Source organism: Trachypithecus francoisi, unplaced genomic scaffold (assembly GCF_009764315.1).
Source record: "Trachypithecus francoisi isolate TF-2019V2 unplaced genomic scaffold, Tfra_2.0 Lachesis_group21, whole genome shotgun sequence".
Classification (NCBI taxonomy): domain Eukaryota; kingdom Metazoa; phylum Chordata; class Mammalia; order Primates; family Cercopithecidae; genus Trachypithecus; species Trachypithecus francoisi.
In genome coordinates this window covers 55,670,176-55,693,448 of record NW_022681467.1, presented here as the reverse complement: position 1 = coordinate 55,693,448, position 23,273 = coordinate 55,670,176, and the positions used below count along the sequence as shown (strand labels likewise).

The 23,273-nt window shown below is 36.8% G+C and overlaps 1 protein-coding gene and 1 non-coding gene across 5 annotated transcripts in view; one reads left to right on the top strand and one right to left on the bottom strand.

Moving 5' to 3' along the window:
* Positions 1–8,111: 8,111 nt before the first annotated feature.
* On the top strand, positions 8,112–8,173 carry LOC117069146. The gene has a single exon (XR_004431396.1). It is a non-coding gene; the product is annotated as a U7 small nuclear RNA (small nuclear RNA).
* A 4,062-nt stretch (positions 8,174–12,235) lies between these two features.
* Positions 12,236–23,273, bottom strand: part of PHACTR3 (phosphatase and actin regulator 3) — a 278,305-nt gene continuing 267,267 nt past the window's right edge. For all 4 annotated transcript variants that reach the window (XM_033186939.1, XM_033186938.1, XM_033186941.1 and 1 more), the window contains 4 exons: positions 19,703–19,764; positions 18,625–18,765; positions 14,971–15,047; positions 12,236–12,825 (listed from right to left, as the gene is read on the bottom strand). In XM_033186939.1, the coding sequence (XP_033042830.1) occupies positions 12,810–12,825; positions 14,971–15,047; positions 18,625–18,765; positions 19,703–19,764 (296 nt within the window). In that variant the 3' untranslated portion in view covers positions 12,236–12,809. The remainder of the gene's footprint in view (positions 12,826–14,970; positions 15,048–18,624; positions 18,766–19,702; positions 19,765–23,273) is intronic.

The following is a 23,273-nucleotide window of genomic DNA, read 5'->3' as shown; positions in this document are numbered from 1 at the left end:
GTTTTGTGAACATTGGGTACCTGAAGAAGGATATTTATTTGATCGAAAGTGTAATACTACGTAGCCTTACTATCCCTTGTCTACTTAATGGTAGCAGAGTATTATTCAAAAATAATACCAGTAATTAAACACAGTGGGAAACCTGGCCTCTTAAAACCCTCTCATTTTAGTCAGCTTTATGCAATTATTAGCATCAGCTAAGATTTATTGATAGGGCAGTGGGGTTGCTATTTTAAGAGAGTGACAGCTGTTATAATATTAAATACCACTCAGGACTTGCAAATCCATGTTGCCCTGTGAGACTAATTCCATCATGTCTTATCACCCTGTTTACCTCATCGTCAGCCAAATTTCCAAGACTGCTAAATCATACCTCATACTTATTTCAATACTGTACTATATGTGTAATCCATCCCAGCTTCTTTATTCTTTCCAACTCTTCTAAAATCCTGTTATTACCAGCAATTGTGCCCCTCTAAATCTCAATTTCCAACATTCTTATCACTCCGGCCTATCTTTCCAACTTGCTTTGTATAGTAGTCTCAGGCTATTTATAGTAGTCTCAGGCTATTTATACTTTTTCCCTATGCCTGTTACCTTCTTGTCTATCCTTCCTTCCTTACCCATTCTAGATGCCATAGTTCAAAATAATACTCTTGCCCTTTCTCTTCCTGTCAACCTTATCCACTAATTCTTAGCTGTCATTCTACCAATTGAACAGCACAGGAGAAAATAATACAACCAGGCTTTACATTTTTGGCCATGTACTTCAAATGGGTACTCAACAATCTTTGCTCTCTTTAATTGACTTTACCACATTTCCAGAGTATTATTGCATATAAATATCTCTTTCCTTGATTCTTTACCTTTGAGCTGATTGTCTCACCTCATTTTCTCATCTTCACCCTAAAATCTAAAATGTTTCCTGCATCAATACCAGCATTTTCTGATTTCTCTTTCAGTCCAATAGCAAATTTGTTTATTTAAGAACAATCACCCTACTAGTGCTTTGAATCCCAGTATCTTTGATTTTCCTCTCCTGATTTTTATAGTCCATGTTAATTAGATAAGTAAATAAATAGGCCTTCCATTGACATCAAGTTCTCCTGAAACCACTGCCCTACCCATATAATTATCCATTCATTTTTACAGAGAACATATCAGAATAATCTTCTCAGGTTACTATCTCAACTTCTTTGCTTCCTTTCCTCAATGCAGCTCTGCCCATACTATTTCATCAAAACTACTTTTATCATAATCAACAGTCATTTATGTTGCCAAATCTAATCTCTTTTTACTTAGCCTCTCAGTGGCATTTCACACTTAAAACCCTCTGCTGGCATATGTTTGCTACTCTTCTATGTCTTTTCCTTGGGTTCATTCCTAGTCTCTTTCTTTTCCTCAGTCAGTGCTTTCACCTTCAGTAATTTCATCTAGTCCCATATAATAACTATTTCTGTGTTGATCTCAAATTTATAAAAGTTCTGACCTTCACTTTGGACATCAAAACATTATAAATACTGCTGTATTGACACTTCGAATAAGAATCTAAACTCTCAAAACAACTCGATTTGTCTCACCATTCTTTCTCTTCATCAAAGTAAACTTTGTCTTCCTATCTCAATAAAATTACTTTTGATTACCCAACTATTCAAACCAAAACCTAACAGTAATTCCTGATTTATTTTCCTTTTAGCTAAACAGTAAATTGATCAACAATTCCTATAGATTTTACTGCCAAAATATGACCCACATGTGAATACTTTCTGCCACTTCCACTGTCTCTGTGACAGTGTCGGTATCATTTCTCACATAGACAATTTCAACAGCCTCTTAAATGGCTTTTCAGCATTTATACTTTCCCGTCCACACTTTTTTCACTTAGCAGCCAACATTGTCTTGCTAAAGCATAAATCATACCATGTCACTCCCTTACCTAAAACTCTCCAGTGGGTCAAGGGACAACTCATAAGGGAAATTAGAAAATACTTTGGCAAATGAAAATGCAACATACCAAAACATGTGATCCGTTGAAAGCAGTGCTCAGAGGGATGTTTATAGCTATAAGCACCTACAATAAACAGGAAGAAAGGTATCAAATCAGTAACTTTATACCTTAAAGAACTAGAAAAATTTAAAGCTGTCAGAATCGATGAAATAAGACTAAATCCGAGATAAACAGAATAGAAAAACAACACAGAAAATCAATAAAAACAAACTTTGGTCCTCTGAAAAGATCAAGAAAAATAAACCTTTAGCAGACTGACTTAAACAAGACTCAAATTACTAATATGAGAAATGAAAGTTAGGGACATAACTACTGAAATTTCAGAAATAAAAAGGATTCTACGAGAATACTATGAATAATTATATGCCAATAAATTAGTTAACCTAGATGACATCGATAAATTCCTAAAAACAAATTACCAACACTGACTCAAGAAGAAATAAAAATTATCAGCAGACCAATAACATGTAAAGAGGTTGAATTAGTAATTGAAAACCTCCCAACAAAGAATTCTGTAATTTAAATAATGCCAGTTCTTTTTCTTTTTTCTTTTGAAGAGACAGAGTCTCACTCTGTCACCCAGACTGGAATACGGTGGTCTAATCTTAGCTCACTGTAACCTCAAACTCCTGGGCTCAAGTGATCTTCCTGCCTCAGCCTCCTAAGTAAGCTTAGGACTCTAGGAATGTGTCACTATGCTCAGCTATTTAATATTTTGTAGAGAATGGGGTCTTGCTGTGTGTATCCCATGCTGGCCTTGAACTCCTGGCCTCAAGCTGTCCTCCTGCTTTGGCTTCCCAAATCACTGGAATTACAGGTATGAGTCACCATGCCCAGCCCAGTCCTTCTTAAACTCTTCCAGAAAACAGAAGAGGAGAGGACATTCCAAACTCATTTTATGAGGCCACTATCACCTTGTAATATCAAACCACACAATGGTGTCATTACACAAATATTCTCTATGAATATAGATGCATAAACCCTCAACAAACCAAATCTAGCTGCAAATTAAAAGCATTCCATACCATGACCAAATGGATTTATCCCAGCCAAGCATGGGTGGCTCAACATATGAAGATGAATGTAATATACCATATCAATAGAATGAGAGACAAAAAAGAAACATTCTTATTTGAACTGATGCACAAAAAGCATTTGACAAAAATCCAATACCCTTTTATAATAACACTCAAAAAACTGGAAATAGAAGGGAAATTCCAAAACATGATAAAGAGTATGAATGAAAACCATATAGCTTACATAATACTCAGTGGGGAAAGACTCAAAGCCCCCCTGCCCTGCCAAGACCAGGAAAAAGACAGGGATGCCTGCTTTCACTGCTTATATTCAATATTGTACTAGAAGTTCTAGCTAGATCTAGAAATTATGCAAGAAAAAGAAAAAGATATCCAAGTGGGAATGGGAGAAACAAAACTATTTCTTCTCACAGGTGATTTGATCTTATGTATAAGAAATCCTACAGAATCAAGAAAATCATTAGAAGCTAATATAAATTCAGCAAAGTTGCAAGATACAATATCAACAGAAAAATCAGTTATATTTCTATGTAATAGAAATTAACAATACAAAAGTGAAATGAAGAAAGCAATGTCCTTTACAGTAGCATCAAAAAGATTAAAATTCTTAGGAATAAATTTAACCAAGGGAGGTATAAGACTGAAAACTACAAACATGGTTGCAAGAAATTAAAGATGGCCTAAATAGTGGAAAGGTAATCCATGGTCACGGATTGGAAGATTTGATATGTTAAAATGGCAATACTCCCTGAAGTAGACTACAGATTTAATACAATCCATATCAAAATCCTAATGGCCTTCTTGCAGAAATGGAAAAGCTAACCCTAAAAATCATATGAAAATGGAAGAGACACAGCATAACCAAAAAAATTTAATGAATAAAGTTGGAGAACTCATACTTCCCAAATTCAAAATTTATGACAAACCTACATTATCGAAATCATGTGGTACTAGCATAATGATAGACATATAGACCAACAGAATGTAATTGTATGTCTAGAAATAAATCCACCCATCTATGGTCACCTGAGTTTCATCAGGGGTGTAAGACCATTCCATGGGGGAAAGTATAGTTTCTTAAATTGTTCTGGGACAACTGGATAAACACATGCAATATAATGAGGATGGAACCTTACTTCATATCATATACAAAATTAATGGATTAGAGACCTAAATGTAAGAACTAAAACTCTGAAACTCAGGAAAAAATGCAGGAGTCAATCTTGATGACCTTGGATCTTGCAGTGCATTCTTAAATATGATAGATATACGCAATGGAAGAAACATTAGATAAATTGGACTGTAGCACAATTCGAAACTTTTGTGCATCAAAGGACACTCCCAAACAGTGGAAAGACACCCTACAGAATGGGAGAAAATATTTGCAAATATCTTTGAGAGTCTAGTATTCAAAATATCTAAAGAAGTGTTACAACCAAACAATAAAACACAACCCAAATACAAATGGCCAAAGGACTTGAATAAGCATTTCTTCAGAGAAGATCTACAAATGGCCAGTAAGCACATAGAAAGATATTCAGCATGATTAGTCATTAGGGAATGTAAATCAATACCATAATGAAATGCCACTTTGTCCCCACTTGGATACCTAGAATCAAAAAAAAAAAAAACAATGTTGGTGAGGATGTGGAGAAATTGGAACTCTTGGACATTTCTAGGGCAATGTAAAAGAATGCAGCCACAGTGGAAAACAGTTTGGTGGTTCCTCAAAAAGTTAAACATAAGAGTTACCATATGACCCAGCAATTCTATTAGGTATATGCTGAAATGAATTTCTATTAGTCTGCTTTTGCATTTCTGTAAAATACCTGATACAGCATAATTTATACATAATAGATGCTTAATTGGCTTGTAGTTCTGCAGGCTTTATGGGAAGCATGGTGCTGACATCTACTTACTTTCAAGGGAGGCCTCACAGAGCTTATGGGGGAAAGTGAAGAGGAAGCAGGCGGAAGTAGGCATGTTATATGGTGAAAGCAAGAGAAGAGAGACAAGGAGAGAGGAGGAGGTGCCTCACACTTTTAAATGACCAGATCTCATGAGAGCTCACTTACTATTTTGAAGACGCATCAAGCAATGAGGGATCAGCCCCTACCACCCAAACACCTCCCACCAGGCCCTACCTCCCACATTGGGGATGATAATTCAACATGAGATTTGGTGGGATCAAATATTCAAACTATATCATTCTACCTCTGGCCCCTCCCAAATCTCATATCTGTCTCACGTTGTAATATACAACCATGCCTTCCCAAGAGTCGCCCAAAGTCTTAATTCATTCCAGCATCAACTCAAAAGTACCAGGTTCAAAGTCTCATCTGAGACAAAGCAAACAAATCCCTTCCACCCATGAGCCTGTAACATCAAAGGCAAGTTATTTACTTCCAAGATACAATGAGAGTATAGGCATTGGGTAAATATTCCCATTCCAAAAGGGAGAAATCAGCCAAAAGAAAGGGGCAACAGGCACCATGCAAGTCCCAAACCCAGCAGGGTAGTCATTAAATCTTAAAGCTCTAAAATAATTCTTAAACTCCATGTCCCACTTCTCATACATCTTCTGAAATCTAGATGGAGGGTACCAAGCCTCATTCACTCTTGCACTCTGTGTACCTGTACGCTTAACACCATGTGGAAACCACCAAGGTTTGTGGTGACTTGTGCTCTCCAGAGTGGTGGCATAAGCAGTATCTGGGGCCCTTTGAGCTGAGGCTGGAGCAGGAGGCAGGGATGTAAGGAGCAGTGTCCTGAGGCTGCACAGGACAGTAGGTCCTGGGCCTGGCCCACACACCATTCTTCCGTCCTAGGCCTCTGGGCCCCTGGTGGTAGGGGCTGCAATGAAAGTTCTCTGAAATGCCTTTGAGGCCTTTTCCCCATTGTCTTGATAGTAGCACTTGGTTCCCTTTTAGTTATGCCAGTATCTCTAGTAAGTGGTTGCTCCACAGCCTGCTTGAATTCCTCTTCCAAAATAGCTTTTTCTTTCTCTGCCACACAGCCAGGCTGCGAATTTTCAAAACTTTTACTCTCCATTTTCTGTTTAAATATAATTTCCAATGTTGAGTCATTTATTTGTTCCCATACGGGAGCATAGGCTGTTAGAAGCAGCCACGTCATTTCTTGAACACTTTGCTGCTTAGAAATTTCTTCGACCAGATACCTTAGGTCATCATTCTCAAGCCCAAACTTCCACAGATCGCTAGGGCAAGAACAGAATGCATCCAAGTTCTTCGCTAAGGCATAACATGTGTGACCTCTGCTCCAGTTCCTTGTAAGTTCCTCATTTCCATCTGAGACCTCTTCAGCCGAGACTTCACTGTCCATCTCACTATCAGCATTGTGGTAGCAACCACTTAACCAGTCTCTAAGAAGCTGTAAGCTTTCCCTTATCTTTCTTTTTCTGAGCCCTGCTCACTCTTCTAATCTCTTAACTAGTTCCAAACCTTCCACATTTTCAGGTACTTTTATAGCAGTGTCCCACTCCTCAGTACCAACTTTCTGTATTAGTCCATTCTTACATTGATATAAAGAAATATCTGAGACTGGGAAATTTATAAATAAGAGAGATTTAATTGGCTCACAGTTCTGCAGGCTTTACAGGAAGCAAAGTGCTGGCACCTGCTTGGCTTCTAGGGAGGCCTCAGGAAGCTTACAGTCATGGTGGAAAGTAAAGAGGAAGCAGGCAAGTCACATGGCAAAAGCAGGAGCAAGCGAGAGAGTGAGTTGCAGGGGCACGTGCCACACAGTTTTAAATGACCAGATCTTGTGAGAACTCACTATTGCGAAGGCAGCACCAAACCATGAGGGATCCACTCCCATGACCCAGACAAATCCCACCAGGCCCCACCTCCAGCATTGGGTATTACAATTCAACATGAGATTTGGGCAGGGACAAATATCTAAAATATAGCAGAATTGAAAACAGATTGAACAAACACTTGGATGAGAATGTTCACAACAATACTATTCACAAGAGTCAAAAGGTGGAAACACCACAAATGGCTGTCAACTGATGATGAATAAACAATGTGGTATATATCCATCCAGTGGAATAGTATTCAGCTACAAAAGGAAAGGAGTATATATTCATGCTACAATGCGGGTGAACCTCAGAAACATTCTAAGTGAAAGAACGAGACACACAAGGTCATATATTTTAGGATTTCATTTATATGAAATGCCCAGAATAGGCAAATCCACAGGGAAAGAAAGCAGATTAGTGGTTGCCAGGGGATGAGGGAAAGGAAGAATGGGGAGTGACTGCTTAAAAGTTATGTTGTGATGAAATGTTTTGGAACTAGATAGAGGTGAGGTGGTAGTTACATAACATTGTGAATGTACTAAATACCACAGAATTATACTACTTTAAATGCCTTATTTTATTAATCTGAATTTCATCTAGTTATTAAAACTTATTAAAACCCATCCTTTATATCAAGGCCTAGAAGGCCCCACATGAGCTGACTTCTGTCTCTCTCTCCCCTTATTTTTCATTCCTTTCCCCCTTGTTAAGTATGCCTCAAGCATTACTTGAACAATCTTACTTTTTTCTAAATCTTTGGTTTTGAGATTCCATTTTCCTGGGAACTCTTGCTGTTTTTCACATGTCCATTTAAGTGGTAATTATTTAGAGAGCACTTCCCTCACCATCCAATTAATGTTACTATTTCTGTCTATCATATAGCAGTTTTTGGTATCTGAAATTTCTTTATTTCTGCCTTCCCTCCACAAACTCCACTCCTGTAAATTCTGTGGGGGTAGGAAACTTGTATGTCTTATTCGTCACAATTTTCAGAACTTAAAAGAGTGTCTGGAAAAGTAGGCTTACAACAAGGTGAATGAACAAACTAATGAGTATGGCAGTTTTAAGTAGGAATTTACTAAGTTCAAAGAGAACTAATGTGTCTGCTAAAATTTTTAAGTCCTTTATGGTGTCAGCATTTTCATTGTAATTGATAAAGTATTAACCAGCCATTTGAACATCTATTATATGATATGCACTGAGCTCAGGTCTAGATACAGAAATGAGTAATAAATGAACCCTTCCATGGTGTTACAGCTCTTTTAGACTATGTCTAGTAGGTTTTTCAGTTTTCACCAGAACACCCAACTCAAAACAGAGATGAACTCCCTACTTAAAAATGAGGATCTATGTGCTTTTGAAGTCATGCAGAATCATACAGATTTCCATTTCACTGGACCCTTAGAGGAATCATATAGGCAAATCAAATATACATAGACTTCATTGTTAAGACAATGTATTTGTAATGGTTAGCTTTAGTTTTTCTATTTAAAATAAAGGTGCATGAAGATATTCTGAATTGACATCTACAGGAGAACAGCATTTTAGGAATACAGATGTGTTGAGTGAGATCAATATGTTGTACCATCTTGAACTTTAGATAATATACTTTTAGCTTATACTGTGATAGCAACAATTTTAAATAAAAGGAACTTGGAGGAGTGGAAGTCACATTAGTGAAACACTTGGCTTTAATAATGATGAGGCTTTATTTACCTAGTTTGATGTACATTTTGTACAAGTCAAATACAAAGACAATTGGGTTTATAATGAGTGTTGAAATTTGGAATAGATTTGAAGTTAAAAGGGTTTAAGCTTATTTAAAAACAATTTAGCTATTTGACTTCTATGTAATTCATTTCTAAAATGTTCTCTTATATGTTTATTTAAATTTTTTAAGTTCAGAGCAAGAGCTAGCAAAGTTTGTCCTAAAGGGCTATACAGAAAATGTTGTAGGCTTTGTGGGCCAGAAGGCAAATTTCAGAGTATCATGTTGGTGCTTATTATAATCATTTCAGTTGTAACCATTTAAATATATAAAAACCATTCTTAGCTTACTGGCCACTAAAAGGATAGTGGCGGGGGGGTGGGCAGGGCTGGCTAGATTTGGTCTGTGGGCTGTAGTTTGCAGACTTCAAGTTCAGAAGGGAAATCTTTTTTTTTTTTTTTTTAATTATACTTTAAGTTCTAGGGTACATGTGCATAACGTGCAGGTTTGTTACATATGTATACTTATGCCATGTTGGTGTGCTGCACCCATCAACTCGTCAGCACCCACAGAAGGGAAATCTTATAGATCAGAACTCTGTTCTTATAAAATTTTTCCTTAGTTTATCTTACTATTTCACAGAAATAGTGATTTAAATCAATTTTGCATAGCAGAGGCTAATGAGTATATTAATTAATATAGCTAAAATTATTAATTTTTCTATTTCAAACGTATTAAAAATAAATGATCATTGTAGCTAATGACTTAAATTTCTTACCTGGATTGTAATCTAACACCCTGGTGTAGGTTTACTGCGTATCCTCAACCAAATAGAGCTGTAAGGTTTGGTAACTGTCCCAGAAGTACATATGGAAAAGGACATGGAAGAGAAGAAATTTTACATTAGTATAGCTAGGCAGAAACCTAAATACTAAACTGTAGCTACAGCCATTACATAGTAATCTCATTGCCACCAAATCGTAGTATCATGGATGGCCAACACCAACTTAAAAGGCCAGCAGATCCTTTAAATTAATAATAGATGGGGTGGTTTTCATATAGCATTTAATTCAACATGAAATTTGTAGTCTACAGTGACAAATTCTGCCAACTCTGAGCTCAGTGCTTAGTGTGGAGCTTCACAGTTGCTGGGATTCTTTAACCATTCTGTTATCACCTATTAACAGTTAAACCAGATACTGTTAGTGTATAAATTTCTTATCTAATTAAAACTTAAAGTATGGAAGAATCATATATGCTATGAATAAACAAGTAGAATTTTGAGCAAAATACCAGCAAATAGTATCAACAAACAAATCTAACTTGGAATGTAAATACTGAAGCAAGATGATAGGTGGTTCTGGAGATTGTGCTTTCTGCCACATCAGGTGTCACCATTATAATTAAGAAGTAGGCTGTCTGGAAAGCAGAGAATGTACTGGTGGTGTAGACCAGTCTTTTAGGGAACACACCTGAATTGTAGTAATATATTCAGTATATGTATTTTTGAGAAGGGATAATAAACTGCATTTAGAAAGGAATAATACACATATATAACATGTTTGCAACTTGAAACATTAAATTATTGCCATATATACTATATATCCAGATTTCTTTCCTCCCATTGCTTATTAAGAAAACTGAATTTTTAGAATTTTCCCATTTATATCTTTAAGATTTACAGTTGAGAATAAAAACTTTGAAAAGGTTTTTTAAATTTTTATTACTTTAAAAATACTCCTCTATTTTCATAGAACTATGGAACTGCTAACCAGTACTTTCTGTTGTTCATTCTAACAAACATTTTTTGAATATGAACTAGTAGTATGTTCCTAGTATCATCACTGTAAATAAATTTGCAGATAAATAAGCAAAAGGGATTTATAGAAATCTGTTTGAAAATATTTTTCATATATTCAGTTTCATATGTTCATTTGCTTACAAATATCTTCTGAGATGTTTTCATATGAAAAATGGAGAAAAAGGTCTCTGGAAAAAACTAGACAAATGGGTATTGGAAGCAGATAGTAATGGCAGTTTTAATAGTACAGCTAGGATTTTGCATTTCAGAGCCTGAGTTTGTTGAAGTACTAGATACATAGCTAAAAACTTTGACTTTACTTCCAATGTATAATAAAATGTAGGCCTGTAATTACCATATCTTTCCACAAGGTGGATATCTTGATGTGTTAGGTTCTTCCCCCCCCCCGGCCCTCCACCCCCACCACCATTTCAATTGTCAGAAAATTACTTAGGTGATATGATTTCAAAGTCTTTATTTTTATATTTTTTGAGACAGGGTCTTGCTCTGTTGTCCCGGTTGGGGTGCAGTGGGGGCCAAGGTGGTTTCTAAACAGTAGCACCTTTTCCTTTTCTTTGTTTCTTAGTAAGTATATTAATATTTCTATGTGAGGGAAATTGAAATCTTAGTTTTACATAATTTGGGCTCCCATTAATATTTTAAATTGAATATTAAATACAGAGAGCTTCTAATATGTTGCTTAAAATAGAAAAAAGGTAAAGTTTTTGGTAATTGGTTGGCTACAAATAATGGGTTATGAACAACATAAAATTGTGTGTGTGTGTGTATATATATATTATATATACATCTTAAATCCTTTAAATTTAACTGACTTCTAATTAGAAAGGATTTAGATACATTTCACAAATGAAGAAATTGAGGCTCAGAGAAGTCAACTGATTCACAGAAGGTTACAGAGCAACTAAGAGGTAGAGCTAGAATTTTTCTACCGTAACAATTTATTTTAAAAAAAAAACTATAATTCAATGAATAGTGTGTTTTGTTAGTCTCTAGGACTGATCATAAGTCACTTTGGACAAAGTGCTAACATAAAGACTCAGTAGTTTCTGTGGGCATCTGACCCAGTAGCAGTCTTAAGTAGAAAAGGAAAGATAGTGGAAGTCAATGAGGTAGCATGTGTGGCAAGAAGTCATGGAGGACACTCAGTTGCTCCAGCTGCTATCTGATAACCCTGTCATCAGTAGCTAACATTTATTGGATTCCCAGAATGTCCTCAGCACTGTGTCAGCACTTTAGTTAGTTACTTTCTCTTATTTAGATACTACAGCAATGTTGTGTGCGAGAGATACGACCATCCTATAGAGAAAATAAGTAACTTGCTGAATAGCACAGAGCTTGGATTTGTGCACAAGTTCTGCAAGCTCTGAAAGTCATGCTCCAAGTTACTGTGCTTCCTGCCTCACCAGTATACCAGGAGGGAAGGCTCATCTCTGTAAGGACACTTATTTGAAAGCCAATTAAAAATATTTTTCAGGGAACATTTTATTGTTTGTTTCCCCCTTTGTGCTGGGGTAAATTTTCTTTCTTTATAATCTCTCCTTCATCTAAAACTTTGTCTAACAACGTTTGCAGAGGTGAGCTTAAAAATATTCTTAAAGAGGATACTTTTCATTTGGATAGTTTTTCAACAAATTATTGCTTATTTCTTGATTAAATGCACTCATTTTGATTTTCTAAGGCACAAACCACATATATAAACAATTTACCAAACACATAAAAAGCTGGAATTCTCATTCATGTGTTTGGATTCTGATGGCTCAAAAGTAAGAATTGACTTGTTTCACAGATCCCTGTTCTAAAGTACCACTCATCCCAACCCCAAGAAAATGTAAAGCCTGGGTTAATTTCCTGCAATAAGTAGTCATTTAATTAAAGAACAAAATTAACAGGAATCAAAATGTTGCAGCTGTATTTTTTGTTAGACATTATATAAAAAAGGAAAAGTATAATACAGTAAATCATTTTGTATAACATGAACTTAGAGTTTTCAAATTAATAATGATCAGGATAAAAATGTCTTTTAAACATAATACTGAATGACATTGTCACATGTCCCTCATGTCAGAGGCCTGGGAGTGGTGAGCCTGCACATGCACGTTGCCCGTCCTCCATTACACTGCAGAACTGTAAAACAAGGTTGAAAGGCAAACAACAGTTTTCTTCTGATAGAGTTATGTTGGGTCTTAACTGACCCCAACAGTTCACACTCCTCAGACACCAAAGAAGGAAGGAAGTGTGTCCTCTGGTTACTCCTCTTGCAGGTAAGTGTGGTCAAGATTGCACCTGTGTGTGTGATCCTGCTCTTCTCACAAACACAGCAGGTAGTCTTGAGCTGAACTTCAGGAAAGTTCCCTGATGAATGTTCAGTGTTGGTATCAAAAAATTAAACACAAATTCTTCTCAGAAGAAAATCTCTATGGCCTGTGGAATCTAGATATTATAAAAAAGACAAAGAATTTAAGGTTATACATTTCTAGCAGTTAAAATAGCCAAAAACCTTCTACAAAGTTTTTGCTGCTATTTGCTACAAGGTTAAATTTGCTGCTATTAAAAAGCTTCTCAGAAGTCCCATATGTAAAACATGAGGATGGAGCTAGTCTAGTTAAAATAGGGTAAAGTCTCAGAGGGCTCCCTACTCTGAGGCCCCTATTTTATGCTGAATTCTTAGGACTACCTAGAACTTAGTTTTAAAACAGCGAGGTAAGCCCTTGAAGTACACAGAAAGGCCAGGGCTTTGTTAAATCAGTAGAAATAGGCCGGGCGCGGTGGCTCAAGCCTGTAATCCCAGCACTTTGGGAGGCCGAGACGGGCGGATCACGAGGTCAGGAGATCGAGACCATCCTGGCTAACACAGTGAAACCCCGTCTCTACTAAAAATACAAAAACTAGCCGGGCGAGGTGGCGGGCGCCTGTAGTCCCAGCTACTGGGGAGGCTGAGGCAGGAGAATGGCGTAAACCCGGGAGGCGGAGCTTGCAGTGAGCTGAGATCCGGCCACTGCACTCCAGTCCGGGCGACAGAGCGAGACTCCGCTTCAAAAAAAAAAAAAAAAAAAAAATCAGTAGAAATAATGAATTTGTTAATAAATTATTGGAAATTATAGTAGAGTTATGACTTTTTATAGAGTAATATGTTCATAGTAATTTTAAAACACTTAAAATCTCATAACTAAAAATACTGTTCTGACTCTTAAATTCATATGAATTGTTAAAATGTGGTATAAAGATCTTAAAATTATTTCCTTATGTTCAAGTATTAGAGTCATTATTTTAGAAAGTTATCAACTTAGGACAATAAACATCTTTACTAAACATTTTAATGTATAATCAGAAAACGTACAAAATTGAGATTACGATATAAAGAATATGTAGTCATTCTGTTTAAAATTGTTCATTATTTACTGGAACTGTCTTTCCTAAACATTCATATGACCTATTCCTCCCCAAAAGTATGTTAGTCATGGGAGGTAACCTTAAAAAACAAACTATTTGCATAATTTTCTCCTATTCATCCAACTTTCCCTTCCTCCTCGATACATTCACCCCAAAACCATGGGTTAAGATGGAATTCCATTTACTTAGTTTCTATTCTATAGCCATATTAATCTTACAGAGTAAATCTTTCAGATAACAATTGCAGTGGCCACTTTGTAACAAACAGAAAACTAAAACTATTTTAGTTTAAGGCAGTATCTACATGCAGGATTTCCTTTCTCTTTGTATGTGGGCCTTGAGCATGAGCATCTTCAGATAAAAGGAGAGAGAACAAAGCATGCATCACAGTCATCTGCTTTAGAATCAGAGATATCTGAGGACTTCACATAATTACTACTGGTCATGGCCATAGAAAAGAAGTGGGGGAAAATACTGAAAGAATATTCAGTTCAATAAGTAAAGAGTTAAATCTTTCCCCAACTTTGTCATCACCGAGAAGCCCAGTGTCATCCCTTGCATATAGTAGCATAGACAGAGAATATATTCATCTTAATGGGAAAAGTCTTGATTATGGAAGAATCAGCCAGTATATTCCCAATGGAACATAAACTCCATGAAGATGGGAGCCTCCTTTATCATATTCACTATTGCATTCTCAGCACTTACTCAAATATTTGCTGAGGAAACAAATACTCAGCTTTAGGAGAACACTGGCTGTGTTAAAGATGTGACTAATAATTTAAGATAGGAAAAAGTAAATGTGAGGGTGGGGAGTGACTAATTTCACAGCATTTTATAAGTGTAAATAGCTGAGTTCTATAAATTGGAGGAATTCTGAATATTAGAGGGGAATTAAATACACAGAAAAATTACTTTCATTGCCTTGAGGCTTATTTTTGTTAAATATGCATTAACTACTTAAATAAACCAATATTGTTACCATACATATCACCTTTCACCAAGTCCTAAAGGAAATAATGGGAGCAGGCAGTCTTCTTAATTGAAGTACATTCTGTTTGTTCAATACAGTTCTCTGGAAAAATGCTGAATTTGTATAGCCAGATACATGGTTTGTGGCAGCGGGGCGGTATGTGTTTCAAAAATAAAGATAAGTACCATGAAATTCATACAAACAAATCTGACCTTGTCAAGTGCTTGCTTGATGCATGTACCTCCATTTCATTACTTTTGTACTCATTTAATTCTTTACGAATTGCTGCCTGAAATTTAAAAACAAGACATTTTCAGGATATTAAAAAATCAGGAAATTAGCATCATGTTTATAAATTAACCATTCCTAATACTTGTTGACTCGATTATGTAATACAACAGAAAAAGTAATCTTTGGTTCATCATTAAAACTGCCATACTCATTATTATAGTCCTACCAAGCTAGTATGTAGCTAATATTCTGGAAGTCTTTGTAAAACATTTTATTGATACATAATATTTGTACGTATATACAGGGTACATGTGATATGTTATATGCATAGACTGCGTGATGATCAAGTATTTGGGATATCCATCACCTCAAGTATTTATCATTTCTATGTGTTGGGAACACTTCAAGTCCTCTCTTCTAGCTGTTTTGAAATATACACAACATTGTTGTTAACTATATTCAGCCTACTCTGCTATAGAACATCAGAACTTACTCCTCCTATCTAACTGTATGTTACTACCCGTTAACCAACCTCTCTTTCTCTCCCCAAACCCTGCCACCCTTCCCAAGCTTTGGTGTCTATCATTCTACCGTCTACCTCCATTACATCAACTTTTTTGATCCCACATGAGTGAGAACATGCGATATTTGTTTTTCTGTGCCTGGCTTATTTCATTTAACATAATAACATCCAGTTCCATACATGTTGTCAGAAAGGACTGGATTTTCTTAAGGTGGAATATCCATTTTGTGTGTGTGCACTGTATTCGCATATATACACGCACTACATTTTCCACTCATTATTGACGGACACTTAGATAATTTTGTATCTTGGCTATTGTTAATGCTGCAGTGAACAGGGGAGTGCAGCTATCTCTTCAATGTACTGATTTGATTTCCTTTGGCTATATACCTAGAAGTGGCATTTCTGGATCATATAGTAGTTTTTAAAAAATATTTTGAGGAGTCTCCATTCTGTTTTCCATAATGGCTGCATTAATTTACATCCCCATCAACAGTATATAAAAGTTCACTTTTCTCCTAATCCTTTCCAGTATGTTTTTGTCTGGAATAAGATGATATCTCATTGTGGTTTTGATTTGCATTTCCCTGTTGATTAATGATGTTGAGCATTTTTTCATATACCTGTTGGCAATTTGTATGTCATCTTTTTGAGAAATGTCTATTCATGTCCTTTGTCTACTTTCTAATGGGATTTTTTTTTAGTGTTATTCGAGTTCCTTGTATATTCTGGATATTAGTCCCTTGTTGGATGAATAGTTTATAGATATTAATATTTTCTTATACTCCCTGTTGTCTCTTTACTCTGTTGATTTGTTGTGTAGAAGCTTTATAGTTTAATATAGTCTCATTTATTTTTGTTGTGCTTTTGAAGTCTTAGCCATAAAATGTTTGCCTAGACCAATGTCCTGGACTGTTTGTTCTTTGTTTTCTTTTAGTGGTTTTATAGTTTTGGGTCTTACATTTAAGTCTTTGTTCTTCAAGTTGATTTTTGTATATGGTAAGAAATAGGGGTGCAGTTTCATTCTTTTGCCATATGGATATCCAATTCTCCCAGCACCATTTATTGAGGAGTGTCCTTTCCCCAGTTTATGTTCTTGGCACCTTTGTCAAAAATCAGTTGGCTGTAAATATGTGAATTTTTTTCTGGGTTTTCTATTCGTTTCCATTGGTCTATGTGTCTTTTATACCAATAACTGTGCTGGTAGTATAACCTTATACTATATTTTGAAGTTAATGTGATGCCTCCAGCTTTGTTCTTTTTGTTAAGGATTACTTTAGCCATTCAGGTTTTTTTTGGGTTTCACATGAGCTTTAGGATGGCTTTTACTATTGTTGTGAAAAATGACATTGGTATTTTAATAGGGATTGCTTTGGGCAGTATGGTCATTTTAGCAGTATTATTCCTTTCTATCCACGAGCATGAGATATCTTTCCATTTGTGTGTGGCCTCTTCAATTTCTTTCATCATTGTTTTGTAGTTTTCCTTGTACAGGTCTTTCACCTCCTTGGTTAAATTCATTTCCAGGTATTTTTGGCACCTATTTTAAATAAGAATGCCTTCTTGATTTCTTTCTCAGCTAGTCCATTATTAGTTTATAGAAATGCTACTAATTTTTGTATCCTACAACTTCAGTGAATTTATCAGATCTAAGTTTTTTGGTGGAGTCTTGAGGTTTCTCTAGGTATAAGATCATATTGTCTGTAACGAGAGATAACTTGACTTCCTCTTTTCCAGTTTGGATGCCCTTTCTTTCTGTTGCTCGATTGCTCTGGCCAGGACTCGTATTATGTGAGTCTTCCATGAATTAATTTGCTGGACTGAAGTGGGAAGATAACCCTTCCCCCAACCCCACTCACTCCATACCTAAACGGACCAAGCACATGCTTAGGGCACTAATGAAACAGGAACACCAAGATAATGAGTAAACTGCAGCTTTCAGTGAACTTGGAATTTTATAATCAGAGATAATCTAGAAATAAGCCTTTCTAACTTCAGCATACATTAATATTTTGGCTTCCCCAGGCCCACTTGCATCATGTACTTCTTTCTCAGATAAACACCTGAGGGACCCAATGAGACTAAAACATCAAACATAGCCTCTGGGACAAGGAAAGTCTTTAAGAACTTTAGGGGTATATTATTCTCATACTCAAACACATCTACAGAATACCAAAGATACTTCTCCTTGTATCATTGTGATCCTCTGAGCACATCAATCACAGAGAACCAGGAAAGTTAGTCCAACATGTTCGCATTTCTCCAAGTTGATGCAATATCTATGTACATGCTCATACTCGGCATATGAAGAATGAAGAACAATTAGCAAATTTATTTGCCTGAATGTATAATTTTTCTCTTCTTAAAGGCTTTAAGTCTTCTGAAAATTAATAGAAGCAAGAAGGTGACAAAAAGACTCTATAGACATTCGTGGGCTTAAATCTTGCCAGTCAAGTGTTTGATCACAGACAAGAACTTAGCCTCTCTGTGCTCAGCAAATGTCAGGCAGAGACTCTATGACCTACTTCCTCCTTCTCTAACCGTTCAGTTCAGACTCCTCAGGAGGTTCTCAGAGATACCTCAAACTGCAGAAGTCCAGGGAGAGAATCTAGAACCTCTTCTATACTGGAGAGGCTTTCTTGAATTCCTCTTTATCCCCACTGTAGCTCTTCTTGTTTAAACTTATCAGTTGATCTCTTATGGCAGCCTTGCCCATCTTTGATTTATCCCTTATACCAAGGTTTCTCAATTTCCACAGTCTTGACATTTGGGACTAGAAAATCCTTTGTTGTGGGACTTGTTATGTGCATTGTGAGATGCTTAGCAGCATCCCTGGCCTCTACCAGTAGATACCAGTAGCATCCCGAGTTGTGACAATCAAAAATGTCTCTAGACATTGCCAAATGTCCCTCAGGGCAAAACTGTCCCCTAGCTGAGAACCACTTCTCAATCTGACCCTGAATTGTCTTTGAGAAACCAATATTTACTGTAGGTATACCCTTAATTTAAATAGTTGAGGACTCCCGTTGTCTATGAATAAACTCCCTGGCATGACATATTTTGCCCTTATTATAACATCCAACACCCCCCACCAGCACAGGCAGTTATGTACCTTATCTGCTGCTGACAGTCTCGTCCAGGGTTTGTCTGCCCTCCTGTCATAGTCCTGCGCTTTTGCTACTTCCACATAATCACTGAATCGTATCAGAATTTTTCTGTCTCTTAATTCATCAACAGTGGGTCTCTGATTAAGCTAAAATCAAAGATCATCATAGTTAAGTATCACATGCCAAACTAGCTTTTTTGAAGCACTCTGAACAAACAGCACCTTTCTAAAAAAAAATAAATAAATAAAACTGAAACTGTGATATATAACCTGAATACAAGCAATCTCTAATGTGAAGGGCTTAAATTATATACTGTACCCTTAAGTCACAATCCCCCTTCCTCCAACATATTTTATCAGAAGGAGTCACACCCCCAGTAGTACATAGCACCAGCTCAAGGAATAGTTAGTGAATTAACTTAGAGTTTATGGCATCAATGGCTTCAGGTACAATTAGATAAGCTTTTTCAAAGTGCTAATAAAGTTATCATATGTCCAACTTAGGAAGGATATTCTGTTAATTTCAAGAGAATTATTATGGAGCAGCACAACAAAGAAGGGGAATCCAGAACACTTGAATTTAGAAATGGTCAGGGCTTTAAAAGTAGATTAAGGTGTATAGAGTTGCTACCTGTATTGGCCCTAGTAAATGGTAACTATTTGAGTCACAGATAAGCTTTCTGCAACTGAGGAACTTCTAGACATATTGGAGGTGAACAAAAGTGATGAGTGCAAAATGTAACTAAAACACTAATACCCAGGTATGCTTTTCCCAGACACTGTAAATTAAGAAAATGCCAATCAACTTCTGGCTTCCACCTGAACATAAGTAAAAAATGTCATGTGCGTTGTACACCTCTCCAAGTGCTACTGTGCTAGGGAAGGACTTCGTCCATAGGGAATGTCAGAGGGAGTTAATTCATTGTTGTTGAGCAAATATCCTGATTTAACTGATGCCATGTTGTCCAGGAAAACATTATTCATGATCACAGAGTGATACCTAGATTACTCATCCCACCTGCTACCGAAGCAGCTGTTCTCTAGACCACCTTTTATTATTCAGGCAATAAAATGCTTATAGTACCTTTCTTGTCAATCTTTGCTTGATTTCTCTTCTTTCTTCCTGCTCTGTCTGATCATTCCTTTCTGTGAAAGATTAAAACAGGGAAAAAAAATAACAAACAGAAACAGTTTGAAAAGTTCTTCTCTTTAGCAGGAAAGTGTACCTAAGATATCCGTATTTCTGGGAGCTGAAGGTAAGATATTAAGGAGATCTTTTTCCACATCACTCTTTGTGGTTTCTTTTTCCCACTTTGTCAGTCATTGTTCAGGAGATCATGGTCTCATCACACAGAATCACACAGAATACTTGTACTAAGCGAAGCTTTGCTGTCATCCCCTCCTGGTCTCCTCAGCCCTTCTGTGCATTAGAAGCAACCACAGATATGGCTGCTGTTTAAGGAAGTAGACATCTCTGTGTCTGTCTTTCTCACTGATTTTCTTTCTCCCCAAATATCTTTATATTTACATCTAGCACTTGGATGCCACATTAAAAATACCTGTAGTAGACTAAGTAAATGTGTATGTACATTTCAATATAAATAGCACTGCCAGTACTTTTTTTTTTCCTTAATAAGCATACAGACTTTTTAACCAACATAAAACATGGAACACCTTCTTCAGCTCCTGGGCAGCATATGCTTGCCTGAAATTTATATGTTCAGACTATATTTCAAATCTTAAGATATCTATGAACCTAGCTGACTCTCCATTGCTGAAGCGTGAACACTGTTATATGACAGTGCCTTGTAAAGGAGCCCAAGTCCCTCAGCAAAATTAGCTTTGCTTGGTAAGTTGTGACTATTAACATTCAAGCTGTGTTCTCACCTATACTTGGAAGCTAAAAATAGACCAAAGTGCTGAGATATAGTATAAAATGTAAGCTTCCCCCGGGATACAAGATAATGGCTGTCCTATTTCTGGTGTTCTGCGTTGCTAAATAAAGCCTTAGGTCCCTGACCTGAACATAGCTCCATTCCTAGGAAAGAGATTTCAACAATCAGCATTCCTAGAAACACTGCTAGGTTTCGGTAAGGGAAATCCTGCCACTTGCAATTAACATAATTCACATTATCTGCCTTTATTTAAAAGATGCATTTCAAATATTTATACCTTTGTGGGATTGGTTATATGAGAGTTTAATATATTGTGCTTTCCAGTAATTTTTTTAAGTGAGTCATCTTGGACTAGGGTGTTTTAGAAAAAGTAATTAAATCCTGTTTGTGCTTAATTCTTTATACAAGTAAGAAACCAGAAGAAACCATGCTTTTAAGGTATCATCAGAAAGCTGATACAATTAGAGAAACATTGTGAAAGTGTCCAGATAAGGCCAGCCATGAGGGATTTACGTGACAAAATTTTTCAGATTTCTTTAAAATAGGCCATGGGCAACTCCCATGTGAAAAGATTGAAACAAGTCAGATCTTTGTTTTTTTGTGTTTTTTTAATCTTGAAAAATGTCATCATTAACTATGAAGGTCACCAGCAGGGTCTTCGGAGAATTGATCTTTGAAAGTTCCTGTCAGAGTGCTTCTTCGTGCCAGGCGCTCTGTTGGATACTTCCTCCAAGAAGTCCTCCCTGTTAGTCTAAGCCCACAGACCTCCCCTTCTCAGCTCCCCTTAGTGATATGTTTGTGGATCTCTTATTTCCAGACCCAGAAAATCCTGTGCATTATACAAAGCAAGGGACCCATAATCAGGACTGCTACACCCATATTTTCTGGAAATAGCTCCAGCAGCTTGGACAGTTATACATGAGTCTTCCATGAATGTCCAAAACGTATTACTGCTTCTGATGCAGTAGTTAAGAAAACGGGCAGTGGAGTTAGGCAGACCTGGGGTTGAACTCTAGTGCTATCCTTTTTCCAATATTCATTTGTTAAAAAGTGCAAACCTCACAAATATGTTGCAGTGATTAAATGAGGGAATATATACCAAGTACTCAATACAGTCCATGGTACAGATTGGGCCTGATAAAGAATTACCGTCATCATAGAAAGGGGCCACTGCTCCTCTGCTTTTCTATTCAGGTTATAGTGTTACATGGGCAGAGTTTTGAGTGCTCCTCAGATATAATTGCAATTAGTCATGCGTTCCCCCTTGAAGCAAACACAAAAGTAATATTCTAAGGATTGATTACAAGAAGAAAATGCAATATAGTATAAGTGCTTGAAGTCCTGTGTATCAAGAGCCTACGAGTATGATGTTTCATACTAGGCTATATATAGTTACCCTATTCTCATCTCCACAGAACAAAAGAAAAACCAAACACCCACCACAAGGTCCTCCACTGAGGACACCAGAGAGGGCTTCCAAGCTAAGGACAACCCTACATCCACTTGTTTATGGCGGGATTGCCATGGCCACCGCAGAGAAAACCCATATTCCCTTCTGTGCACTGAAGGTCAGTGCAGTCAGTTTCAGTTATGCACTTGTTGGCTCCCTGTCACCAAAGACAGTTCTATTTCTAAGGCTCTGATATTTATTTCCAAAGAATAACACAATTAGAAGCACTTGCTGGTAGGAAGACCCAGGAAGGAAGAGGCTGCTACTGAAAGAAGACATGGTTCCTGGGTTAAAAGTCTGGGCTGTAGTACTCTTCCTGTTCCAAGGCTACTTGGAATGTGGTGCTTTCTGTGTCTTGAACTTGCCTGGTTCAAGTCTGGACTACTACTTTTAGTAGCATCTGCAACTTACAAGCTTTACAAATAAGTGACTTAATTTTTAAAACTTCAAATATTTGGCAACTGAAACAGCTTGACTTTTCTGCCTACTTAATTAAGCATGTTATCAATGAAAAGCTTTTCTTTAAATCCTCGGAGATGGTGTAGTTAACACAGAACCGTAGTCACTATATCTTAAGTTTAAAAAGTCAAAGGAAGAAGTCTTTATCTGAGGGTTATTTTCAACCATCTATAAAGGAGGGGATTGTTTTAGGCAGTTAATGAAGGCATTGAGGCATCAATTCAAGTTCAGTACCCAGACCAACAAGGGGCTCTGCGTATTTTCTGACAGAAAGTCAAGCTTGGTACCATTATAAAACTTTGTAAAAAGATGCTCACAAATAAGAAAAGAAACTCAGAGAAAGTCTGCAGTATTCATCACATAAAGAGAAAAAACAAGTCCTTTAAAAATCCAAGCCATTAGAAGACACTTTCTGTAGAAAATGTTTTAAAAACTGAAAATGACTAAAGAACTATTTGAGAAACACTTTTTCAAGAGGTTTGGCCACCCCTAAGTCACTGACTTTATGGAATATTTAATGGAATATAGTGCCCTAGAGCATGGAGGTTACTCATGAACACCTGTGCTTAGCAGATGCTCTAATTGTCCACCTAACGGGAAATGCAAGGGGGCGCAAGGCTGGAGTCCTCAGCCACATGAAAGCTTCCCATGGCTTCACTTTCCCTGAGCTGACTGCTTTATTCCTCCCAAGTATAACAGGCAAGGGGCGTGTCCTTCTCTAGTGAGATTTATGATGCAGTTCATGCTTTGTGATTTCTGTAGCCAAGAAGAACCCCTACCCAAACTGCCAGGAAGACCTGCTTAAAACCTAATGTGCTTAGACATATGGAACTAACCCTGAAAATAAAAAC